At 54.5% G+C, this 24331-nt stretch overlaps 1 protein-coding gene across 4 annotated transcripts in view; it reads right to left on the bottom strand.

The window, feature by feature from the left end:
* Nucleotides 1-24331, bottom strand: part of PLXNA1 (plexin A1) — a 95349-nt gene that overhangs the window by 42548 nt on the left and 28470 nt on the right. For all 4 annotated transcript variants that reach the window (XM_021409168.1, XM_021409171.1, XM_021409169.1 and 1 more), the window contains exons 4-9: nucleotides 15002-15142; nucleotides 12747-12847; nucleotides 11803-11926; nucleotides 9643-9796; nucleotides 8929-9028; nucleotides 2528-2642 (exon numbers count right to left, since the gene is read on the bottom strand). In XM_021409168.1, coding sequence (XP_021264843.1) covers nucleotides 2528-2642; nucleotides 8929-9028; nucleotides 9643-9796; nucleotides 11803-11926; nucleotides 12747-12847; nucleotides 15002-15142 — 735 coding nt within the window. The remainder of the gene's footprint in view (nucleotides 1-2527; nucleotides 2643-8928; nucleotides 9029-9642; nucleotides 9797-11802; nucleotides 11927-12746; nucleotides 12848-15001; nucleotides 15143-24331) is intronic.

Below are 24331 nucleotides of genomic sequence, written 5' to 3'. Positions count from 1 at the left end.
ACACCCCTGCCTGGGGAAAAGGGCAGATTTCCGATCCCAGCACTGACACACAGCCCACTGCTGTGGCCAGTCTGAGGGTGCCCTGCCAGGAACTGCTGAGGCCACACCAAAGTGCAAACAAGCAGAACCAGGCTTTCCAAACCTCAAGGCAGGCGCTGATCCAGACCCCGGGGTGACCAAGAGGTCTGCAGAGGCACAGCCTGCCTACGCCTGGAAGTGGCAGAAATGCTGTCCCTTGGGAAAGGAGCACTCGTCCCAAAGACAATATGATGGGGATATTACTGGTTGCTTTTAGGTTTGACTAGAAGGGGGAAGAGTCCCAGCAGCTGCCCACCACCACACACACCAGAGCTGCTGGGAACCGCCAGCACTGAGAATCCTGTTTGCAGACGCACCACCAGAGCTGGCTGGGAAGGCAACCTCAAGGACAGGCTGATCCCTCGCCAGATTTCTTCAGGGCACAAGCTGGGAGATAACAGCTTTTTCGAGTCTTCTCACATTACATAATTCCCCTTTGTGTGGGTCGCTGAGCTGGGCTGGGTTTGGCCCATGAAGGATGCAGGCTGTTTGGAACACGCTTCAGCATCGATGAGCAAGATGTAGCCTCCTTGTGCTCAGATCATATCAGGACAGAAGGTGCCAAAATGTGGAGTTTGGTCATTTGTGATGGAAGGAGCAGCAGAATCCCATCACTGCTCTCGCCTCTCAGGAATTCCAAGGAAACAAGCACTCAGAACACTGGTGGCAGGGCCACAGCACATCCCATGCAACGACACCCTGGTTGGTTGATGAGCAGCATCTCGTTTCCGCCATTCTCCTGTTGCTGTGCTGAAATAGCAAGTGCCAACCCCACCTACCCACACGCGAGAGCGATGCTTGGGCTTTTCCAGCTCTCCAGATGCACTTGGCTGCGAGCAGGCTTTGCTCAGCTCCTCGCTCACAGTAATGATGCTGATGAGATCCAGCATAGCCCCGTGCAGGTGTGCCATCAACCTCTAGTTGTCCATCCACACACTTCGCTCCTGAACACCACAGAGGTGCACAACTTGGAGACCCTAAATAGAGACCCAAGCACATCTGCCTGCAGGCTGCAAACCCTAAATGTCCCCTGAAGATCCAGCGGCTCCTCACAGAGAAGCAGTAAAACCAGGAGCTCTGGCTTTCCATGGGGAACAAGGAAGAATCATACAACAGAAGAAAGGCTTAGATCAGAAAGGATCCTTAAGATCATCTCATTCCAACCCCCCCTGCTGTGAGCTGGTTGCCACCAGCAGCTCAGGCTGCTCAGGGCCCCATCCAGCCTGGCCTTGAACACCTCCAGGGATGGGGCACCCACAGCTCTGGGCAGCTGTGCCAGCACCTCACCGCCCTGAGTACAGAATTTCTTCCTAACATCTAACTTAAATCTCCCCACTCTGTTAGTTTATAGCCATTCCCCCTTGTCCTGTCACTATCAGACTGTGTAACAAGCTGGTCCCCCTCCTGCCTGTAAGCTTCCTTCACGTGCTGGAAGGAAGAAGATGTGTGAAGGTGCTGTTCCATCCATCCTCTGCCCAGCACAAGAGCCATCGTGCTGCTGGTGGAGGGGCTCTGGCTAAGTAATGGCCCAATCTCTACCGGAGGGCTCGAGCTCCTCAAGTGATGGAAGAGGCAGGCAGGAAAAAGGGGAAGAATTGATTGTTCCCTGCTGGGAGTTTGACCTGCACCAGTGAGGAGCCTGGAGCAGCCAGGGAGGCAGGAGGGAAAACGACACAGCAAGAGGGAAGTGAGTAATAGGGCTGAGGGCACCACGGCCACAGACAGCTCCATCTAACTCCATGCATGCCCCAAGCCCAGCACTGAGGCATGGGGACAGAGGGAGGACAACAACCCTGAACCAGAAGGGGACCCAAGAACCTGAGTGTGAAGGGAGACGTCACAAGGCACAAATTACAGGAGACAGATCACCACAGCCACCTTCCAGGCACTTGGCAGGCACAGGATTCTCCTCCACAGACATCTCCCCTCAGAGCCCAAGCTGTGATACCAGGGCAGGGTGCAGAAGCACGGCTCTCCTGCAGATGCCCTACGAGTGATGGATTTCCCCGGCTGGTGGCATGGATCCCACACAGGATAAGCCCCCACAAAACATGCTTCTTAGCAAAGAATTACAGATGAAGAACGTGTGAGGTGCAGCGAAATGGTTTGTTTTATGGCTTTAAGCCTTCCTCTCTCTGAAAACAAGTTGTTCTGCAGTGACAGTTCAAGCTTGCTCCCTTCAAAAACATCAAAGGAAATGCTTAAGCGTCTCTGCCTTTGTTTCTGACTTCGTTCAGCCTAAAGTGCCTCCTGACTTAGCCCAGATTCCTGTACAGCCCCTGCACCGGCACTGCTCAGCTCACACTGCCCTTCCCCCACACTCCCTTGCTTCCCAGACAAGCCCAGCACCCCAGACACGGCTTGCACACGGTTTCAAAGGCTTTTCATCTGCTAAACCCTACCCTGCAGGCCAGGGAGAGCAGAGCAGAGCTGGCTCGTGCTGCCTTACCTCGGAGAGCTTGACGCGTCCCTCCAGGAAGGAGCAGTCTGCGGCGTTGTGGGTGCAGATGTGGCGGTACTTGCACCAGTGGCAGGGGAAGGAGCCGTTCACGCAGGACAGGCAGCTGCAGAGAGAGTAGAGAGAGCAGCATTAGGTAACCACAGCAAAGGACATCACTTTTGGGTCAGTGCCCCATGGCAGCCAGTTCTGCATCTGCCTGGGGGCTAAGCAGCACCAAGAACGCCTCTCTCTCCCCCCACCTTATAGAATCATAGAATGGCTTCTGTTGGAAGGGACATCAAAGATCATGCAGTTCCACCCCCTGTGCCACAGGCAGGGATGCCGACCACTAAATCTGCCACCAGCTCAGGCTGCCCAGGGCCCCATCCAACCTGGCCTCAAACACCTCCAGGGATGGGCCACCCACAACCTGTCTGGGCAGCTGTGCCAGCACCTGTATGCACACTGTGCACACCACGCAGGGCCACAGCTCCCCGCCCTGGGGTTTCACACCCCACCGCATGCACAACGATAGCTTCCTAAATCCACACACACACGCTAAGGAAATATTTAATTAAGCTGCTTGCAAAGGGGGCTGGAAGTCATTTCCATGTTTCGCTCACATTTTCACTTCCAAATGAACAGCCCTTTTAGCTTTACCCACAAATATGCTAATTGAGATGCTCCTTATGCAAATATATGCGATTTTTATTTCAGCTGCAGAGATTCGACTTAAAAGCACAGCCGTGGCCTCCCAGCTCCGGCAGCTTTGATGGAGGGGGGTGTGCAGGGTGGGGGCACAAATGAAGCACAGGGATTGCTTCTGCCCTCGTTCCGCATGGCTGGTGGGCAGGGAAATGCAGGAGTGGAGGCAGTGAGGCAGGGAACGCAGGGGTTAACCGTGGTGGAAGCACAGCAGGCACTGAGAGGCCATTCAGAAGAGGAGGAGATACAGGCAGCAGTGGGGTTTCTAGCCACAGGGTCTGCTCTGTGTGAAGCACCCCACAGATCCTGGGTAAACAGCCTGGCCACAGCCCTCTAGTGCCAGGGCAAGGGCACATCACGCCTGGCTGTTTCACCTGAGGTCCTCCTTTGCCACGTGAGTTCTGTGCATCCTATCCAGTGCCCTGGCCCCCTCACTTGTTAATGGACGTGCACACTCCTACAGCCGTGGCATGGCTCCCACACCCATGGCATCCTGTGAGGACACACCATGCAGGACCTCCTCCTCCAAGCTCACCCTTGATGCCCAGCTCTGCTTTTAAAGCCCATGTCCTTGCAGACAATTCTCACACCCTACCTCGGCTTTCCATTCACCATAAGGACATCAAGAGCCACTATCAGTAAGTTCACCGCATACATCTCACTGCACAGCATCTTTGCTGTATGTACAGCCTGTATCAGAGCACAACCCATCAGCCAAAGCTTCTGCAAAGCACCCAGTGCCAGGGGCATGGCTAAACTCCAGCTCCAGCCCACCCTGGTCCAGCAGGAGGTGTCCCTGCCCACCGCTTGGGGCTGGAACTGGATGGTTTTAAAGGTCCCTTTCACCTCAAACCATTCATTCTTTGATTCTGTTCTGCTCTATGTCACTCTGGGCACCTCGCTATGACTTCCAGCTCTCTGCTAACCCCAACCCGGCAGTCCCACAGGAAAGGAGCTGAGCAGCGACTGGAGCCCAAGATCCCTTCTAAACAGAGGCCACGGGGTGAGCAGCTAGCTGGGATGGGGCCAGGGTGTGCTGCTGTGGGACAGGCAATGCTCCGTGCCCACGGCTGCCCAAGGTCGCGCCGCATGGAGGGGCTGAGGTTGCATCCCCAGCATGTCCATTTGTCACTGCTGTCTGTTTCCCGCGCGGGAGCAGGTTGCTTGGCAGCACGATGCCATCTGTGCTGTCTCTCTCCTTCCCACGGTCAGGCACTTTTCCCTCATCACTTCTTGCCTAAGAGGCTTTCATCACTCCTGATAATTAGAGGGAATTTCTCCTGCGTGTGAAGCCCCCCTTCCCCGAAGCAAGGCAGAGCGCTGATGCTGGGGATGCAGCACAGACACCAAGCCTCAGCTCACTCCCCAGTGCCTTCCTGAGTCCACACAGGGGCCAGGCAGAGCCGAAGGCAGAGAGGAGGGCAGGAAAGTGGGTCATGGCCTCGGCTGTGCTGACGCCCTTGCGCAGCCTCTCCAGGAATTCCAGATCGCTCTGCAGATTCCCCATCCCAAGACAAGCCTGGGCTTGCTGCCTGCTTGCAAAAATCCTTCCCCAGAAAGAGCAGCAGAGGGACAGCAACATCTTTGGACACCAAGTTTCTGCCCTTCCCTTTGTGCCAGCCTAAGGGCGCTGCTCGCAGGTGCAAACCTGGCCCAAGAGAGGTGATCCCAAGCAGAACCTGCTGCTGTCCTACACCCAGATCCGTTACTGCCTCGCAGCTCAGAGGTGGTAAAACACAAACACACGTTTCCTGAACCGCTTGCAGCCATCTGGCTGTGCCTTTGAGAAGCATCTGAAAGTATCTAGAAATGCAGCGCTGGGTTGCAGAGCAGAAGCCGTGCAGAGGCAGCTCCCAGCTGGCCCACAGGAGGAGCTGGGGCTGCTCAGCACACACCTGCCCATTGCTGGAGCTCTTATGGCACCCTCGGGATGTTCAGCACCTCGGGGGTCACAGCTGCAGCAGAGCATGGCCATGAGGTCAGTGCCATCATCACAAGCACACAGACTGCAAGCACAGCACGGGCATCAGTTCCCAGTCTGCCTGGCTATCCTCTTGGTACCACAGCCCCTGGTTTCCAGAAAGGAAATCCAGACAGCAAACACGGATGCAGAAGGAACAAATACTTCTTGGTTGTCCCTGGAAACAGCTGGTTTCTGCAGGCAGAGGGCTGGGTGAGGAGGGTCCCTCCGGCCCCAGCAACGCATCCCAAGGAATTCCCCTCTCTGTGGGCATTGCAGAGGGATTTCCCCCTCACCCACTGAGCCCGACATCACGTCTTTATCTTTAAAGGGAACTCATTTCCCGGAGAATGCTTTGAAGAGGAAGTTTAATGCTTAGAAAGATGACCTCAGCATCTGCACACAGCTCTCTGGACACGGGTGGATTCATCAGACTATCAAAGCACCCAGAGGTCTTCAAACGTGTTTGCCTGATCAGTGCCCCACAGGAAGTCCCCGAGGGAACACACTCAAGTCGTGAGCCTGAGTGAGCAACCCATGGCCTCTGGGACCAGCTCTGCTTCGTGCCCTTAACAAACAGCCCCTTGCTAACAAAGTCAGGAGCTCCCGACCCTGCCCAGCCAACACCCCTGAACCACATACATAGGATCATAGAATTGTTTGAGATGGAGGGGACCTTTAAAGGTCATACAGTGAAACTCCCTCCCCTGCCAGCATCCCCGTCTTTCTACAGGCTGCAGCATGAGCCAGGCACAAGGCTCATCCTCTCCACTCTTATCGGGAAGTGATTTGTTTTCACCACCAACAAACCCTGATCATTTTTCAATCACAGCAAGCTCTGCCTCCCTCCTCGCCCTTCTAATCCTGCAAAGCTGGAAGCAAGGCTCTGCTGCAAGGTGTTTTTGCAAAGCAGGGCGAATTTACTGAAGCAGCTCTGGTGCAGCTGTGCCTTCCAGCCCAGGGCTGCTCCGCAGCGCAGGGACCCCCTGCACACCTCTCTCCGTGTTCCTACACTCTTTACAGTCACAACAGACCCTGCTCAAGAGCCTGTCCTTTCTTACAAACCCCTTCTAGATACTGAAAGGCCGCTCTCAGGTCTCCCCGGAGCCTTCTGTTCTCCACGCAGAACAGCCCCAGCTCTCTCAGCCTGTTCTCGCAGGCCTGTTATCGCAGCTCCTTGCTAAAGGGGCTGGTGACAAAGTTTTCAAGGGATGCCAGCATCCACCTTAAAGTGTCCTGTAATCGGGCACAAAACCTGCACACCCTCTGAAAACCACGCATCCCTAGATGGTGTATTGATTGGGCATGCCAAAAGTAGAGCTATCCTGAGAATCTTAGTCTGTATCTAGCACTTCAGATAAGGTAAATCAGAGAAAGAAGAGGCAACCAATGAAAGCCTGCAGGACTGGAAAGGAGCCTGGAACAAACACTCGGGGCTTTCTGTTTGGTTCCTTCTTCTGAAGTGAAACAAAAAGTAAATCAAGCTTGCAAAAGGGCGAGGTGCACTGAGTACAGCCCATGCCTGCTGCTGCCAAGGTGCAAGGGATGGGACCAGCGTGGGCAATGCTGCAGGGTGATGGGGGACAGTCCCCTCACAGCGTGTGACAGAAAGGGCTGTCCCTGGAAGGCAGCCCAGGGCCTTCACCAGTCCAAACACTTCATCCATAGCTGAGAAATGATTCAACGCTCAGGCCTCTGGCTCCCAACCCAACCAAAGCTGCCCAAATAGAAAAAAAAATAAAGGAAAACATAATGCACGGCGATCAGAGAAGTCCACAGAAAAAAAAAAAAAACATGAGCCTCGTGGAAAAGCATATTGTTCCCAATGCAGAATATATCAAGCTGACTTATAGATTTTCCTCCACAAAATATGAAACCTGCATCCGAAAGGCTATTAACTCCAGAGAGATCCATTAAAGACGCCTGTCTGCAAATGGTATTTAAAAGTATTGCATCACCCTGGGTATTGTCATGTTCTTTGGTTATGATCTGACTGCAGGTCACACAGTTAAAATTGCCTCCAAACCCTAAAATTCTTGATGTAAAGAAAATAATAATAACGTTCACCAGCCTAGAACACGGACTATTCTATCAGCTCCAACCGAAGCCCATAAATATTAATGCATCCATAATTAGCCTTTTTAAATAATGCACCCAAAATTAAACATCAACGCAGTAATAAATCAGTCAGGGCTCTTTGTTGTAGGTTTGTTGGGGAAGGGGGGGGTTCTTCTGCTGCTGTATAAGGCACATAAAATGAAATGCCAATTCCCCCACCAGCTCTTCCCGCTGGACCAAAATGTTGTGGCCCCAGTTGGACCAATCTGATCCTCTTCCTACTTAAAAGTCTTGTTGCCTTCATTTAGAAAACCTAAAAGTCACATCTGCTTTTTGATTTGCAAAATAATGGCATGCAGCCACCCTGAGCCAAAGCTGAGCTAATGTTATTGAAACCACACGACGTGAAGGGAGACAAAGCTCATCTCGTGAGTCAAGGTGAGGGAGAAAGTCAAGTCTGCAGACTGCCCGCTCGCTGTCGCAGCGCTCCCCAAGCACAGCCCCGCTCCCAGCACCCAGGGCTGCGATGCAGGAGGTCTGCAGGGGCCGCTGCTCCTTGGCCATGGCTCCATTTTGCTCTCTGCCTCCACACCCTGAGCCTTTCAGCAGCACGCTGCTCCTCAGCAGGAGCGCAAGCAGAGTCCTTTGGGTTCTCCTCTGCCTCATTCCCTTTGGAGCAGCCGGCATGACAGGGTGCCCGCATCTCACCTGCTTCTCCCTGATCAAAAAGCAAAAGGCAGCCTGCTTGCTGAACACGCTCTGAAAGAGCCATCAGCAGCAGAACCCCCCGAAGCCAGGCTAGATACTCCGCAAAAAAAAGCTGCCCCAAAGAGATCACTCCACATTTGCTTATCTGTAATTACTGATCAGCCGGAGCACCGCCGTCCGTGGGAGGCTTCTGGCAGCAGAATAAAATCGCTCGCATTCTCCAGCTCCAAATTCTCTGCCCAAACACACCCCAGCATCTTCCCCGACGCTCTCCCTGCAGCTCGAGCACGGTGTCCTCAGCACCTCATCAGCAGCTGCCTGGTAGAGACTTGTACACTGTGCTTCGACAGCACATCAATAATCCCCACCTCTTCTATTTTATCACACGCATATCTCAAACTGCCTAAAGACCCGTGCTTAGAGTAGATTTCAAGGCAGCCTGACAAGAAAGCAAATTCACAATTACTTCCACTGAGGAAATTCTTGGGCTACTGCCCCACGACATGCAGCATGTTCCATTCGGTGTTGCTGTAACTTTCCAGCCCTCCCTCCAGCAAGCATGGGAAGCAGGTACTGCCATAGGAAAACACAGGCTCTCCTGCCTAGCCAAGTCGCTCCTATTAACTGTTTCCAGGAAAAACAAGATGCTTGGCATTTTCAGTCACATGGACTGCTACAGTCTGCAATGCAGTAAATCTGCTTTTTCTTCCGAAGCTTTTTCCAACCAAAAGCTGTGTTCTTAAGTGAGGTTCTGCCCTGGTGCTGCATGTTCCCACACGCCCAAACCAACTGTGGACTCTCTGGTCACTGTCCCAGTTTACAAGGGCAAAAGGGGGGTTCTCACTGCCAATACCGCTGTGCTCGACCTTCCTTTCTTCTTGCAACATCAGCACCCACAAATGGAAATCTCCCAGACCAAATCTCACACTGTCCAGCCCATCTGCTCCCAGAGCACGCTCATGAAGCCCAGGCCACTTACGATTGATGGACACTGCAGTTATAGAACACAAAATCCACAGAGGCGAACTTCTTCCCTGTCTCCTTGGATTTCAGGTAGAGTTTCACCACTCGCTTATCCCCTGGGAGAGAGCAAGGCAGAGAAAGGCATCAGAAATGACACAGTGAAATGAACACTGGGGCCAGCATTCAGCCCACAGCTTGTGATGGGTTGGAAGGATCTGGGCAACAATCTCCACTCCTGTTAACTAACAAAATCCCAAATCCGGAAATAAAGGGAAAGTGCCCATCCATACCTATCCAGACACGAGGTGGGCCAGCAGGGCCCAGGCACAGCACCAAGCCTCTTTAGCAAACTGCAGCATGGGGACAGGTGCCTTGGGGTACACAAGTGGCACTGGAGGGGAGTTCAACAGTTCTGCAGTCAGCAGTACCCAAGAGTCCATGGACATCCACAGAAATGGTCCACGGGTTTGGAACAAGGCCAGTGTGGCCGTGTTCTGCTGGACTGCTGCACAGAACATTACAGTGTCAGCACGTAGCTGCACCCATGGCTTTGAAAACAACAAGGACATCGAGGGCAAGCATCACTCCAGGAGAAGCAGCAATGTCCTTTTCCTCCAGCACCCCAAGAACCTATCTCCATACTTGCTTGGGGCTGGGGATCACTGTCACAGGACTGCCCTCCTCAGCATCTGGCTACGGGGCAAAGCAAGGCCAAGGGACACAAGCTCACCGCGGCCCCTGGTGATGGGGATAACGTCCTTGGCAGAGGGAGAGCTGCAGTAGATCTTCCCATCTTCAATGCGGCTCTCGGACTCGGTGAAGTCTTCGAAGGAGCAGTTGACTCCCGCCGAGAGGTCAGGGACGTTCCAGGCCTGCAGGACCAGCTGGGGGAGAGAATATGGAGCATGGCCTCAGGAAACTAGCAAAATGACTCCTTTGTGTCTGCTGTGAGCAAACAGACAACAGAAAAAACAGGGGTGCAACCCCCCTCCCTCGCGAACGTGCATGGACCCCATCCGGAACCCCAATGCTCAGGCCAGGAGTGCAGATGCAAATGGCTTCGAAGATTTAATGCATTACATTCTCTGCCCTCTGCTGCACCACAAACCATTATGTCTCACCTCTCCGCAGAGACCAAGCCCAATGTTTGGCTAAAGAACGCTTTACAGAAAAGCATCTACTTCTGCAGACATCAAGAGGGGAGGAATTCACCTCTTCCTCTGCAAATTCATTGCAGGGGTCAGCAGTTCTCACTTTACAAAACGCTTGCCTTATTTCTAATTTGAATTTTTCTCAGCTTCCAGCCATTAGTTCTTGTTATGCCTTTCCTTGATAGATTAAAAAGCCCTTTAGTCCCTGATATTTGCTCCTCGTAAAGGCACTTATACTCTGTAATCAAGTCACCTCTTAATCTTCTTTTTGATAAGCTAAGCAGATTGAGCTCGGGAAGTCTCTCACTGGAAGGCATTTTCTCCAGCCCCAACTCATTTACATGCTGTTTACTGAAGGTGCTCAGCCTCCTTTAAGCAGCGGACTCCAGCCCAAGCGCCGTGTCCCAGCACTGCTCACAGCAGACCCCGCAGTCCATGCAGCCAGCAGGCACAGCAACAGCCCCAGAGAGAACGACAAATGCCTCCCAGCAACGCCCGGGAGCACCAGCAGCCCTTCCTGGGATCAGCACACCAGGATCCTTTCCAGCATCACCACTTCCCAGGACATCTCTCGAAAGCCAGCCTTACTCCTCAAGGTCCAGCTCAGGACTTGGTAGCATCAAACCCACTTTCCCTGCTGAACTAGTGCAAACCCTGCGGGGACAACCTTCCCCGTGCCACCCCGTCGGACTCAGCATCCTCTGCAGATCTCATCAGCAGCAATTCCGCATTTGTTTTCACATTACCGATGAAAAGCCAAAGCTGCACTCCAATCCCTGCAGAAGCACTTTCAAAATGTTTCCATTCAGTGACAATTCCCCTCTGACAACGACTTTTTGAGATCTGTCACGGAGCCAGTTCTTAATCCACTTAACACATGCTTTATCAATATTGTATAATGCTAATTTTTAATCAGAATGTTGTGTTGTACCGAGTCAAATGCCTTGTAGAAGTCTAGAGACATCACATCCCTGCAGTCCCTCTTCTAATTCAAGTCATAATTTCATCAAAGAACAAAATGTGGTTTGTTTGACACAAAACTACATTGACTAGCATTAATTATATTCCCATCCCTGAATCTTCATCAGTTGTATCCTGCCTCATTTTTTTCCACTAGATTTTCTCAGCTCGATGTCAAACCAGTCCTGAGCCACCTGGGTCATCCCACATGCCCTTCCAACGAGCGTCTTTTCTGCTTGCTGGACTTTTCTCAGCATCCACTTCTTTATTACAAAGGCACATCTGCAAGCCAAGGAATTCTTAGGCCAACTCCTTCAGGACTCCTGAGTGCCAGACATCCAGACCTGGCAGCTTGCAGAAGTTTATTGCTAGTATACGCTGTTTTGCATTCTCTTTACAGTGCTAATGGCCTGGAAAATACTTCATGGAAGTACATCATCCTTTCTGTCTGCACAGACAGGGCAGTGAGCTGTGCATCTAAGTCGCATCCCAAAATATCTACTACTGGCCGCTGTCAGACAGGATATTGAGCTAGATGGATCTCTGGCCTACAAATGGCAAATCTGATGTTGTTATTTATATTATGGAGAAACGCTTATTGCTCGGTTACCTCTTTTCTGAATAGCAACCAACAGTTTCATTATCTGCATCCAGCAACAGGCCAGCCCTCATCAATCCCCTACGTTTTATTTGTCTCAGATCTCTCTTCTCGTTTTTCCCTATCGGTTGTATGCTCATTCTTTAACTTAATCGCTGCCTTCCCAGCTCAGAGGACTTACCGGGACCTCGGACATGGTGACGGAGATGTTCCTGGGCTGGACGGTGAGCTGCACGCACTGCCGCAGCTCGGAGGCAAAACGCTGCGGCTCATCCGCCCGTTCGCAGCGGTCCTTGCGCGAGCATCTGGGGGGGATGAAATCACCACGGTGAGGAGGGGAGAGGCTGAGAAACACCCCATGGGGGGGATGAGGTGCCCAGCAATGGACCTCAGGTGCCTGAGGCCAGAACAGAAGCTCGGCTTTCCCTCTGTGCCGGCACCTCTGCTACAGTGCAGCCACGCTCACATCCCTCTCCTCTTCCGCTGCAGCATCCCTGTCAAACACACACATCTCCCCAGCCCACACAGAGCAGCCTGCAATGCTCCATCACCTCCCTTACGGAGCAGATGACTCCTTCCCCGCTGCTCTTCACGCTTTCCGCAACAACATTATTTCATTATGGGAAGTGTTTTAATTAAATGGCAGGCAAAACAGAGAGAGAAAGTGAACAATGCACATGTCTTATGGGCCCGTCATAATATCATAGAATCATTAAGGTTGGAAAAGACCGCTAAGACCATCTAGTACAACAGCCAATCCATCCCCGCTATGCCCACTCAGTGCCACATCTCCACAGTTCTTGAACACTTTCAGAGTTGGTGACCCCACCACCTTCCTGGGAAGCCCGTTCCAGTACCTCACCACTTCTTCTGAGAAGAAATGTTTCCTAATATCCAACCTGAACCTCACTGGGCACAACTTATCCTATCATCACCTGGGAGAAGAGGCCGACCCCCACCTCACCACAGCCTCCTGTCAGGCAGTTGTAGAGGGCAATGATGTCACCCCTGAGCCTCCCCTCGGAGGGCTCCATTCCCCCACAGCTGGGTGTGAGGTGGAGGACGGCAGTGAGAAGGACACAGTCAGCAAAGCTCCATGGCTGCAGTGCTGGCCCTGGTACTTACACGTTGTGGAGGACGCACCAACCGCAGTGGGGGTCCCGGGAGCCCAGGCACAGCTCACAGCTCTCGTATTGCTCACAGCTCTCTACTGGCACGCGCGTCACCTGTGGGAAAAGGCAGTTGAAGAGGTGCCCAAGGGGACAGCTGGGACAAGTGCTCAAAGGGTTGTGGATCCGTCACCCTATGGTGCATTGGGGAATGGCTTGGGCATCACAATTCTGAATCTGGGAGCTCTGCAAGAACAACAACCACCATCTCCTGCCCAGCCCAGCAAAGCCAGAATGGGGAAACCTTCATCTTTGCAGAGTTTGGGAAACAGCTCAGCCCTGACACCAGCTTCCAACACCTCCCACACACCCCTGCGGCTGGTAGCCCTGCTCCGAAAGGGTTACCGCTCCTTTATTAATTGCTCCTCCAGATTTGATTAAAATCCCCTCGTTCTCTGAGCCCTTCGAGCTCTGTTACAACTGTTCATTTAATTACTTTCCACCAGCACTCTGATAACACCAAGCTGCAGTAGGGAAGAGAGCAGCTTTTATTAAGGAATGGAGAGGAGAAGTGGGGGGGACGGGATGGAGATTTGGGAAGCTCCTCCCCTGCTCTGCTTCCCCAGACTCCCCTCCTCACCATGACCCACAGCCACAGCGTCAATCCCAGGAGCTCCTGTCAAAGGGAGGGAAAGCTGTGATGCTCTGCAGTGAGGAGGACAGAGGGTGAGGAGAGCAATGGGCACAGGACTGAGAGACCTCCTCTGTGAGCTGCAGCGTGGCAATGCCCTTATGATGAATTTTGCAGCCCAAATCCAGTTTCTGTCTCACCTGGAAAGCCTCAGGTTTCCTGCAGCAGACCAGAAACCAGAGACAGGAACTGGGAGGAGGAGGGAACAGGCTCTGCCATCCCCGTGGGGCTGTCTAGACAAACGCAAGGCCCTGCTCCAGCATCCTTCCCCCTTCCAAAGCCCCGGGCCAGCGGCCAGGAGTTGTGCAGCACTCCCACCCGTGCACACCTCTCCCCATCAGGCAGAGCCCAACACAACTCCAAACTCCTGAGACATTCCTGACATAAACCTTGGGTGAGAACACTCTGCCTGCAGCAAAGCTGCCAAAGAGAAGCTAAGGAGGAGCTGGGGCTGGGACACCAGCACAGAGTTGGAGTTTGGGGAAAAAACAGCCCCTTGTCGCTCTCCTCATGGGGGACAAGCACAGAGCTGCCACTGCTGGGCTGGGCTCCCTCCTCCTCTGCCACCCAGACATGGTGTGGGGAGGAGACAGGGCCAGGCCACGAGGCTGTGACCACACAGGAGCCCGACGGCTCCAAAAAGTGCCACTGCCGCTCGGCACAAAGCCCTGACGCAGCAGGGACCTCACCCGTGCTGGCAACCCTTTGATGGATTAACTTGTAGCAGCAGGCTTTCCAGCAAGCCCAGGAGCATGTAAACTCACTCACAGCCAGCTAGAACTTCTTGACGTGAGCCCCAACCACACTTTCAGGATGACAGCTGCATGCCCATACCTGGGTTGCATTTGTACCTTTGGACGGCTCTGAATTGGGGATGGCAGCAGTAGGAACAGAGGTGCACACACTGAGGTTTGGGGACGCATCAGCTGTACCAGCTCCAGCCAATGACCCCCCTTGCCCCAGGGTGCAAAAGCAGCTATCCCAGAGAGAACAGGCTGTTCAGAGCAAGGAGCTTCTGCTGACCTGCAGAGCCCGAGGGCAGGGCGGAGGTTCAGGGCCCCACAGCAGGGATGCCAGCTCTCGCAGCAGCCGCTGCTCCCCGGGGCACAGGGATTTCAAGCAGCTGCTGCTAACAATTAATGCCCAGGGCAGGGCCCATGGGGCAGAGAGGAACAGAAGGGCCGTGTCTGGGAGCTGTGCCCTGAGGCAGTAGTTTTGTACAAGGGGGAGTAAGGAGGAGCCGTGTGTTCCCAGGTGGTATGACTGAGGCGGGACAGAGGTGGCTGGGCGGCTCTGGTGGCAGCTGGGGCCAGAGCCTGGGGAGCATCTCGTCTGCCCTTCCCGGCCATTAGGATCAGCAGGCAAGTGACTTTCAGGCAGGGGTTGTCCCCAGTGAGACATCAAAGGATGAAGAGAAAAACTGCAGACTGGACATCACAGCAAAGGCAGTACGTGGAAACGACAACAGTGCACCTGGGGAATGACACCAGCACAGCTCAACAGGGAACAAAGAAGGGGGAAGACAAGACACAGCATGTGGCAATGGCATGGCTTTGGGGGCTGTAGCCCCCACCCCTTACCTGCTTCTCAGTCATGGCGTAGAGGTGCTGGCGGTCAGGGCTCAACACCAGGTCCCGCAGGATGGAGCTGCCTTCATGGGCCACCACATTCTCATACTGCAGCGCTTGGTGCTTCCGGTCGGCCGGCAAGTCCACCAGGATCTGTGGGAGAAAGCAGGGGGTGAGCACAGACCCACACACACTTCACTTTTGCCTGAGTGGAGAATGGGGAATGCACCCCATTATCGGGATGCTGCCCCCCCCCACCCCTCCCATCCCTCGCTGGAGGGAACAAGGCATGGCCACTGCAGCATGGCAAAGCAGCCCAGACCCTACCAAAATCTCAGCGCTCCCCCAGCAGCAGCAGGAACACAGATGAGCCACGAGCGAGACACACACCTTGCCAACTCCAACCCAAGGGGACGGGCTGATAGAGACCCCCCTCCAAGAAAACACATCTCACCTCAAGCACTGCCCTGTTCCCCTGGTCCCCCTCCCCATTTGCATCGTTCCCAATCAGGAGCCAGGAAAGCCGGATCCTGGTGTGCAGCTGATTAGCATGGAAATGTATGCAGCTCACAAACAAACCGGGGCCCGTTTAATTAGAGCGGCGCCTTTGATTCACCGCCAACCTCCTGCATGCACCAGTCCCGGATTATTTTTAGGCCATTTTACAAAACAAATGTATTTAATTAAAGAAAGAGACCCCTGAGCAGCCGGGGAGCAGCAGTACATGGAGGGGCCTCAGGACCAGCCTTACTGGGGCAGATACAGCTCATTGGAGCCCATGGCATAGCCAAAAATGCCCCTTCTCTGCTTCCCACCCCTGCTGCACACCTTGATGCCCATTTTCCCATTACTGACGTACGCTCCCTCCATGATAACCCACAACAGGTTACCTGTCCTTCAGCACGGTTTGCCAGACCCACCCGCACTGTGCTCCCCATCACCTCCGTGCCAGGTGGCACACCGGGGACCCAAGAGATGCCCAAAGCCGATCCCAAAGCCTCCACCCACCCTTCTGGGGTCATCTGCATACCCAGCTTCAGGACCACGTTCACCCTACTCCAACATCAGAGCTCGAACCTCCAGCACCTGTACAGGGCACACCCCACATAAAGCACTCAGCATCACCCTGCATCCCCCCAGCCCCTTGCTCTCAGCATCCCCCCAGAGGAGGGTTTTGTCCCGATCCTGGCAGCAGCAGCATCCATCCCTCGCTATGGCAACGTGACAAACGCACCTTTCCAGCCCTTTTATGGGCCGTAGTTGCGGCGCAGAGGAATCGATACAGTTTTACCCTGGTTCTAAAATAGATCTACGGCTGGATGTCGCGCTGGCAGTAATTTTTAACTAGCGGGGTAATTTCCCCATTACATTATTGCACTGCACAGTGCTGGGAAAGAGAAAGAGATGTATCAAAAAAAAAAAAAAAAAAACCAACCAACAGACGTGAAGCACTTCCAGTTAATTTGAGGCTCCAGGAAGGACCTAAAAATAATCACTGTAAGCAAAGAGGGCTGCAGAAGAGCCAGTGGCACGTGAAGTGCTCCGGTGGGGTCTGTGGTGCACACTGCTCCCACTGCTAAGGATGTTCTAATTGCAGGTCTGGGGGGTAGGAAAATGAGGTTTGAAGACCTGGATGGGCTGCCTGGGCCACAGGACGGCGGCTTCCCAGATCTGGCGGATGGGATGAGCAGCATCACTTACTGGCATGGGGCTGCTCCCAGCCTGTGCCCACCCGCGGGGCCGGCGGTGGCTGGGGCAGGGGGAGAGGATGTGCTTTAATCAGAGCAGCCCCCTCGGAAGCACGTGCCTTCCTGCCCACCCTGCTTCCCTTCCACCCAGGGGAAAAGACATTTACCAAAAAAAAAAAAAAATCTATTAACCTTTCTCCTCATCCTGACGCTGATATAATTACCCAATACTAATAATTACTCGCACTAATTTCTCGCTCTGGATTCCTGCCCTCGCTCTGCCTGTCTCTGTGCAGCGGAGCTGGCTGCTTCGGGCTCGAGCTTTCCTTCCTATGGGGCTGGAAGGAGCCGCGGGGCTGCAACAAAATGGAAGATGCTACTGCCTCCCCGTAGCCCCACTGCTCCTGCACGAGGCATTGGGCTGCTTCTGCAAGCTGACAACATCCCAACCATTGCCATAGCCTTGAGCTCTGGGTGAGTCATGCTCCAGTGTGGGCTTCAGACAGGGACACTGATGATGGATGGATGGAGCAAAGCACCCTATGATGAAAGACACCACGGGAATTAAGTTGCTGGTTCGTGCTCACAGCTGGAAATTCAGTTGTGGGTGGGAGAAACACTCATTAGAAACAAAACTTACTTTGCTTAGATGCCCTTTGCTTTCTCACCTGCTTCCAGACACTCTTCTTCATAGAATATCCTGAGTTGGAAGGGACCCATAAGGATCACCAAGTCCATCTCCTAGTTCCACACAGGACCACCCAAAAATTAGACTGTTTTCCTCCCAGACCATGTATCTCATCCCCTGGCCTATGTGACTTCAAGGAACCTGCAATAGCAATGTGCACAGCTTGGGGTTGAGAAGCTGCCCAGCCCCACAGTTTGGCAAGGCAGGTGGTGAGACCACAGAACCATTAAGGTTGAAAAAGACTTGTAAGATCACCAAGTCCAATGCCAACTCACCCCCACTGTGCCCAAAACCATGTCCCTCAGTGCCACATCTCCATGGATCCTGAACACCTCCAGGGACAGTGACTCCAGCACTCCCTGGGCAGCCTGTACCAGTGCATCACCACGCTTTCTGGGAAGAAGTTTGTCCTCATACCCAACCTGAACATCCCCTGGGGCAACTAGAGGCCATTACCCCTCATAGGCAGAGATGAGACAACACAAGAGCAGCCGCGGGCAGCCCGGCCCAGCGCAGGATGGTGCTGTACAGCTCAGCCCCAGCACGCGGGCAGGGAGCGAGCACAGCCGGTGAGGAAAGCGGCTGCCAACATACCAGGGCTGCCTTTGGATTTCACAAGCAGCAGCAGGAGCCCGGGCAGGCTGCGCGGCACAGCTGCACGGCACCGCGGCACAGAGACAGCGACCGAGAGCCGAGCCGGTGTCACCCACGTCCCTGCAGGGGGACACCTGGCTCCCCCACCCCCCGCCTGCCGCCCCCTGCCCGCTGCCCGCAGCCCCCTCCTCTTGGCACGAGAAGTGCTCGGCGGCGCTTTGTGCTCTTATCTGCGCGCGGCTGTGATTAATGCTCAGCGGCTGGCAGGAGCGACGAGAGGAGGGCGCTTTCGCCCGCCTGCCACACTTCAAAGGCAGGGACTTATCTGCCTCAAACACACTCCGCAGCCTTTTCACGGGGACCCTTTCCAGTTCCACGGGGCTCGCGCAGCGCTGACAGGCAAGGAGAAAGGAGGGCTTATTTACGGGAGCGCGTTTCAAAGCCTCCCCCGCTCCCTCCCCAGTGCTCGCCGGGGACGTGGCGAGCGGTAAACCCGCAGGGACAGCCCTGTGCCACAGCTCTGCAGAGCCCACGGGTCCCCATGCTGCAGGAATCTCAGCGCCACGTGAAACACCTCCCCAAGGCCAGAAGGGACCAGCTCGGCCCCAGCCAACCTGAGGCGGAGGTGACAGCTGCTGGGGAGCGTCACCCAACACCACACGGCCCAGCTCAGGGCAGGAAGCGGAGGATCCTGTGTCCAGCCCCGTGCACGTGGCCCGGGCTCACCCCGAGGCAGCCGGGCCCCCAGCACCCCCACATGCCTTCCCCCCACCCGCAGCCCCAGGGAGCAGCAGCACGGCAGCTGCCGCCCGCACGCCCTTCTCTAGTTTCTAAAATGAGGTTCCTGCATCAGCTGCTCTGGGGGGAGCACACTCCTCTCCCCCCTCCATCCCTGCTCAGCCGCCCCAAAAAATGCAGGACCAGCAGCAGCTGTGAGGCTGCAGCATCAGCTGTCCTCGGGGGGGCCACAGTCGGTGGGGACAGTGCTTTTGGACAGGGGGTGCTGGCTGGGGACAACAGCAGGGACAAGTGCTCGGGGATGGGACGCGTCCTCCCGAGGTGAGGATGTGGTGCTGAATGCTGTTTCAGGTCACCAAAGCTCTGCATCCAGCGGGGTGAGGACGAGCACCGAGTAGATCACTGCTGGGATGGGCTCAGCACTGCCAGGCAGCAGTGGCAAAGAGAACTGAACTGCTAGGACATGGGCAGCAGGAAGGGAGATTTGGAGATGCATTCCTGCTACATCCCAGCAGAAAAATGCCAGCAATGCAGTCTGGGCAGGCAACAGCTGCCCTGCACAGGAATGTGCCCATGACCCCCCCAGTGGCCACCACACTGCAGCCTACAGGGGATATTTCTGGGGGTCTGACACAGCATTCTGGGGGCACACAGAGCTCGGGGAGATGTCAGCAGGTAGCACGGGGCCAGGACGCTGCTTCCGCATTCGTAACGCGCTGAGGGCAAGGGGTGAGCCAAGCTGCCATTCAGTGCAACACATTTATAAAGATTAATACAAGCAAGGCTCGCGTCCCAGGCCCTGCATTGCCGTGAGCCAAAGAATATTGGAACTTTAATTATATCAGTATAATAAAGCAAAAAACCAAGAAGATACTTAATCTAAATCAACGCTCGTAACAGCGACAAATGCCGGCGGCTGACCTGCACTGATGGCTGTGACACCGCCCCTGGAGCGCGTGTCACCGCGGGTGCCACGTCCCTGTGGCAGCACCCAGAGCTTGGCCACACGGGCTGAGGGCAGGCGATGGGGTACGATCATAGGTTTGCCATGGGATGTAGCTGGAGGGGGTGCAGGCTGTCTGCAAAGCTTCCCAAAGCCACGCGGTCCCTCACCCTACACCACTGTCCCAGCAGCTCCATGCCGAGAGCAGGAAAAGCATGAATGTAAAGCAAAGTGTGCCTAAGGGAAAGAGGGATCACAGCAGCAGTTACCAGCTCGGCTTCAAGGGCAAGCAGGCGGCTGTCTGGAGCAGGGTGCTCTGAGAAGCACCGGGTTGGGAGCTGCGTCAGTCAGAAGTGCCCCATCAGCAGAAGGGATGGAGAAGCACTGCCCAGCTCACAGCTCAACCAGCTCTGACGGAACCAAAAAGCTCTCACTAAGACCTTTTGCACCATTTTGTAGGAAAACTGAACCGATGGAGAGAAGGACCTGGTGCTGGAGCTGCAGCCACCGGTGAGGAATTGAGATAAAAGTCAAATGTCGGTGAAAGAGGGACACGGAGAGACCACAGAGCCAGGTGAGAGCTCCAAGCCCCCCCAGGAGCCCCACGCTTGCTCTGGTACACACCGAGGCACAGGCACCGCTCCCCCCCAGCCCGCCAGCTGCTCCGCCGGTCTCGAGCCATTGATTTCTCGGCTTTGCCCTTCAAAACTCTCCTGGCTCAGTGCCCAGTTTGTATCGTCTCGTTCCTCGGGAGCAAAATATCTCTATTATTATTGCAATTATTTCCCAATCAGCATCGCTCAGGGCTGAGTTGGTCAGAGGATGGGCCCAGCGCCCAGCGATGCGCAGCCACTGCCCCGGGGCTGCCCTGGGAGGAAGGACAGAGGAGGAGGACGGATCCCCCCACCACCACAGTCATCCCTGGTGGATCTCCATTATGGGCTCAGCACTTTTATTTCCACCTCCTCTGCAGCAAGGAGACCACCAGCAGCAGCACAGCTTTCTGTCCCATGGGTGTCAGCCCAAGAATCTCTCCAGCAATGCTCCCGGACAGCCCACTGCACACACAAAACACTGTTTATTTTCCTACTTGCTCTGATACCCAGATCAAAAAGGCAACACAACTCTTCTCCCCGTGCAACCTGAGCAAGGCAACACAACGCCAATGACCAAAGCTGCATCCTCCATGTCCCAGCAGCAGGACACTGAGCGAGGAGGACAAAGGGGATGCTCCCTTCCCAGCCAGCTGTTAGGGAGCCCAAAACCCAGGGAGGAAGCAGCGGGGCTTTCCCTGGAGCTGCACAGGGAGAAAGTATGCAGGAGACTCCCAGAGCTGCAGCACGCCGGAGATCAGCTGATCCTCCACTCCTTCCCCCCGCATCGGCCCCAGGAAAATAGCTGCTTCCTTCCTGCTCCCTACAACAACGCAGCAGAGAGAAACTGCCCGAGGACAAGGAAGGGCCACGAGAAGGCAGGAAAAGCTCACGCAGAGTCAGGAGCAGCCACCACCACAGGTCCAACAGCCATCGCTTCCACACCGCGCGGCCCCAAAGCCTTGTGCTGCAGTAACGCTTTGCTGCAAATGGATGCCAACACGAACAAAACCCATCCTTGCCCAGCAGGGAGGAGGGCAGTGCTGGGTGCACCCCGCGTCGCTTGTTTGACACCGGCATCGCTCCTCTCGTTGCGGCAGCCCGGTGCTGCCCTGCTGTTTTATCCCAATGGGCAAATTCCACCTGACAGGCCAGGGGAAGCTGATAAGCAATAAAAAAATTTAAAAAAAAAAAGTCTGAATAAACGCACGGCACGCTGACAGCATTAAATATTAACGTCTCATGCAGGCAGCAGAACTGGACATGCAGAATGCCCCGTGAATTCAATGACAAATTATATACTGTATAATGTGCTTCATGGGAAAATAATCCGTCGTATCAGGCAGAGGGAAAGTTACAGACACACTGCCTTTTTTTTTTTTTTTTTTCATTCTTAAATCAACACGTCAGCTATCGACAGGCTGAGATGAAACTGCAGGTCGCTCCCCCTGGGCCCCTCCTGCTCCCAGACACAGGCGCACCTCCACGGCTGGGGGGAACCTCCCGCTGCCCCCACTGCTTACACCCAGCTGAACCCGGCTGCGTGCCAAGCGCAGAGCAGAGCGCATGCAAATATTTTGCTTCCAACCGCACCTTGCCCTCCCCACCCCAAGCTCTCGACCTGTTTGCAGAGCTCTCCACTCTGACATTCCATTCTGGGTTTCAAGGCTTTGAAACACAGAATCACAGAGTCGTTAAAGCTGAAAAAGACCACAAAGATCAGCAAGTCCAACCATGGACCCATCACCACCATGCATGCTAACCCTGCCCTGCAGCCGTCCCTGCCCCTCAACCCTGCCCAGTGTGTGCCACGTCTCCCCCGGCTGTGCCCCTCCGCACAGCTCCTGGCGATGTGGTGGATACCCAAGGTCAGGCTGGACGGGCTCTGAGCAGCTAATGGAGCTGTAGGTGTCCCTGTTCACTGCACAGGGGTTGGATCAGATGGCCTTTAAGGGTCCCTTTCAGTTCAAATGGTTCTATGTTTCTACAAAGAGACGCGGGGCTGCACTAAGCCCAGCAGCAACACAAGCACTGCAGTGCACTCTCCATTCACACACAGGATGGAAATGAAGCTCCTCAGCCTGTGGATAGCAGCAATTTCGAAGGAGAGATTGAGAAGATTTAAATACAGAGATTGCTTTCCCTAAGGATACTGCTGCAGATATTTAAGAGCTCGGGCTTTACACTGCGCAGGCACTCTCTCTGCAGCACTCACGCGGCTACAAAGCTCCCCTCTCTGCTCGCCCTCCCTCAGGCTCACGGGAAAGCAGGATGATAGTAAGCAGCACCAACGCTCACAGCACGGCCCCGGCATCTCTCTGAGCCCCCCGGCTCACAGCTAGGGCCGCTCTGTGCGAGCGTGCCCCCCCTGTCCACAAGTCCGGAGGAGCACGTGCTGCATTCAGAGCGAAATTCTCAGAACAGCTTTCAGGAACACCTGCCACCATCTCACCTCCCCAGAGCCGCGACGGCTGCCAGGGGATCTCAAGCACAGACTGCCACTCGTGTGACAGCAGCGGGGCCGCTCGCAGGGGCCAGGCAGCCCAGCACCCGATGGCACGGCACCGAGCACCCACAGCCCTCACTGGCCCTAGCATCCGTGGAGGACGGGCGGCCCGGTCAGGGCTCACACGGGGCTTGGAGTGAGCAGAGATGGAGACAGGACGAGCGATCCTCAAACTCACAGCGTGCTTTCTCCTGAGATCAGCAGCCCAAGGGTGCACCCGCCTGAGGATCTGCACTGTAGACAGAGGCCAAGGGGTGGGAAATGATGTTAATTAAAGTTTTAATTACTGTAACCAAACGAGTGGTATAATTACTTTATTCTCGCAGAGACTTCAAACTGATTAAGAATCACGTGCGCAAGCTTTGATTTGATTTTTAATTAAACGTGCTATCAAAGGAGGTGCAAGATGGGCAGGGGCCAGCTCAGCCCTGGGACCTCACGGGGACCCCAAGACCACGTGGGGACCCCCTGTGCACACCCCCAGCCACGAGGTGTGGAGCTACAGGGGCTGCCAAGGGGAACATTCTGCAGGGACGTGGTGTCAGGGCCAGTGGCACCGCTGACACGGATGCGCTGTGCTCACCGAACCCCAGCTCTGGGCACCTCCTTCCCCTGGGCTCCTCATCAGCCCCTGGCTCCCACACCCCTTCTTCCTCTCCCAAGAGCTCTGTGCAGTCCCCTCAAATATTAATGAGCTTGCGCTGCCACTGGAGGGAATTATTAAAAAACAATTTTGCAAAGGTATCTTTTTCAAATAATAATAATACTAAAAGACAAAGCAGTAGAAATTAAATTCCCAGTCCCCTACCTCAAATAAATAGTATCAGAATTTGAAATGAGACATAATTACCCCGGCAAGGTTAAAGCCACTAATGCAGACAGAATACAGAATCACCATTCATCATAATCATATCTCATATCACAGCCATTATTTATAATTAGGAGGCACGGTTTAAAAAACACATAAAGACGCCCATGCAATGCTGTAATTCTTCTGTTATTGCTCCTGGAGGGCCAACCTCAGCCCTTTCAGAAGCTCTGATTTGTGGAGTCCAGATTAGGAAGGAAAAGAACCCAAAAGTCATTCCCAACGAGTGTACTTTGCCAATGGGTTCAAACTCCTGTGCCCGGCTGGGCGGGTGCTGCAGGGCAGAGCTGGCACACGGCACGTGGCCGCAGCCCCACGGACTCACCCAGCTTTCTCAGCCACTGGGTGCTTTCACATCATTTTAAACCATGGGACAAGTCATAGCACGAGCTGGTGAAACCAAGAGCTAAAGGCAAAGGTGCCGGGAGCTGCCCTGCTTTGAAGTGAGGGCTGTGCATGCTGCTCCCATGGCCCAGTGAAATATTACCAAGCGAAGTCGGAGGAAATTACCCTTAATGCATTCCAGGGAAGTGGGTGCGAGGCGGTGACGATACAGCACAGTGACGTGGCACAGTGACACACGGTAGAGCCCAGCGCCAGGGATGAGCAGCTCCAAGCCACTCCAAGAAACACAACCATGGGATGCTGAGCTGCTCCATCCCACACGGAGACCCCAACACCCAGGGTGGGGGCACATTTGAGGGTAAAACAATCCCTTGATCGG

Source organism: Numida meleagris, chromosome 11, assembly GCF_002078875.1.
Source record: "Numida meleagris isolate 19003 breed g44 Domestic line chromosome 11, NumMel1.0, whole genome shotgun sequence".
In the NCBI taxonomy this organism is placed as follows: Eukaryota; Metazoa; Chordata; class Aves; order Galliformes; family Numididae; genus Numida; species Numida meleagris.
Note: the sequence above shows the minus strand (reverse complement) of the source record. Positions and strands in the feature narration are given on the sequence as shown.